The sequence below is a fragment of the Malurus melanocephalus genome, unplaced genomic scaffold (assembly GCF_030028575.1).
Source record: "Malurus melanocephalus ecotype Western Australia unplaced genomic scaffold, MMel_1.1 scaffold_1732, whole genome shotgun sequence".
Classification (NCBI taxonomy): Eukaryota; Metazoa; Chordata; class Aves; order Passeriformes; family Maluridae; genus Malurus; species Malurus melanocephalus.
The window spans coordinates 3669-5457 of record NW_026624964.1 but is presented as its reverse complement, the minus strand read 5'-3'; the positions used below and the strand labels follow the sequence as shown (position 1 = coordinate 5457).

Sequence of the window (1789 nt, the reverse complement as noted above, 5' to 3'; positions counted from 1 at the left end):
TTTGGGTTTTTGGGGTTAAAATGAAGTGGTGTGAAGAGGCTCTGGATGCCCAAGGAAGGCGAGACAAATCGTTCAGGTTTGGGAATGACGGAGGGTTTGTTTTCCACTGAGCACAAAAGTCTTTAACCTGATTTTTGCTGGACGTGGAAATAGTTTTCACCCAAATATCCAAGTAATTTTCGATTGGATTATTCTGAGTTTTGGGGATTTTATTGAACAAGTAGGAGCTTTTCCTGGAAAATCGCTCTTTTGTGTGACAGTCCTTTCATCCTGGTGGCTTTGGTGTGAGATGAACCCCGCTTGCTGCAATTAAACATTTCATTAAGCCCCAAGTCCCTGGTGGGTGATGGGGACAAACCCAGCTTTTGGTGTCAGTTTTGGTGTCAGGGCTCTGGGGGACATGGGGGAACCTTCCACAACCTCAAGGGGTTGAGGCAACATTAATTACTGCTAATTAAACACTTGGCTTCTTCACACACCCTCAGGGGCGTGGAAACCTCCGTCACCCCCTGCAGCCTCCTCAAATTGCTCCCCATTTTCCCCGGAGGAAGGCTCGGCTCCAAGACCTGTGCTGGCCTTTCCCCCAGGAGGATTTGTGTTTTTCCAGGGACTACACGCTCTCCTACCTGTCCCTGCGGACGTGCATCGGGCTCTGGACCGCGTTCTTCTGCGTGCTGCTGGTGGCCACGGACGCCAGCTGCCTGGTGTGCTACATCACCCGCTTCACCGAGGAGGCTTTCGCCTCCCTCATCTGCATCATCTTCATCTACGAGGCCCTGGAGAAGCTGAGCCACCTGCGGGAGACCTTCCCTGTGCACATGCACAGCCAGCTGGACCTGCTCACCATCTATTAGTGGGTATTGTCCTCCTCACCACCTATGAGTGGGTGTTGTGTTCTCCTCACCATCAGTTTGTGGGTGTCATGTTCTTCTCACCATCTATGAGTGGCTGTTGTCCTCACCACCTATGAGTGGGTGTTGTGTTCTCCTCACCATCAGATTGTGGGTGTTGTGTTGTCCTCCTCACCATCTGTGATTGGGTTTTGTTTTCTCCTCACCATCAGTTACTGGGTGTTGTGTTGTCCTCCTCACCATCTGTGATTGGGTGTTGTTTTCTCCTCACCATCAGTTAGTGGGTGTTGTGTTGTCCTCCTCAATATCAGTTTGTGGATGTTATGTTGTCCTCCTCGCCACCTATGAGTGGGTGTTGTGTTGTTGTCCTCAACATCAGTGGTTGTTGTGTTATCCTCCTCGCCACCTATGAGTGGATGTTGTACTCCTCACCATCTATGATTGGGTGTTTGTCTTCCTAATCACCCATGAGTGGGTGTTGTGTTGTCCTCACCACTTGTGAGTGGGTGTTGTGTTGTCCTCCTCACTATCTTTTAGTGAGTGTTGTGCTGTCCTCCTCGCCACCTATGAGTGGATGTTGTACTCCACACCATCTATGAGTGGGTGTTTGTCTTCCTCATCACCTATGAGTGGGTGTTGTGTTGTGTTGTGTTGTCCTCCTCACCGTCTATGATTGGGAGTTGTGTTCTCCTCACCATAAGTTAATGGGTGTTGTGTTGTCCTCACCATCTATGAGTGGCTGTTCGTCCTCCTCAGCACCTATGAGTGGGTGTTGTCCTACTCACCCATCAGTTAGTGGGTGTTGTGTTGTCCTCCTCACCCCCGCCAGGTTCCCAGGGCCCGTCCCAGTGTCCCTCAGTCCCCATTTCTCCCCACAGCTGTAAATGTGAGCCCCCMGCCCATCCCAGCAACGAAACCCTGCGGCTCTGGCGGACCAA

The 1789-nt window shown here is 51.2% G+C and overlaps 1 protein-coding gene across 1 annotated transcript in view; it reads left to right on the top strand.

The window, feature by feature from the left end:
- LOC130587300 (electroneutral sodium bicarbonate exchanger 1-like) overlaps nt 1–1787 on the top strand; it is a gene marked incomplete at its 3' end in the record, with an annotated part of 17687 nt that extends 15900 nt beyond the window's left edge. The window contains 2 exon segments of the mRNA XM_057388277.1: nt 439–853; nt 1730–1787. Of these exon segments, the coding sequence (XP_057244260.1) occupies nt 439–853; nt 1730–1787 (473 nt within the window).
- Nucleotides 1788–1789: the final 2 nt, after the last annotated feature.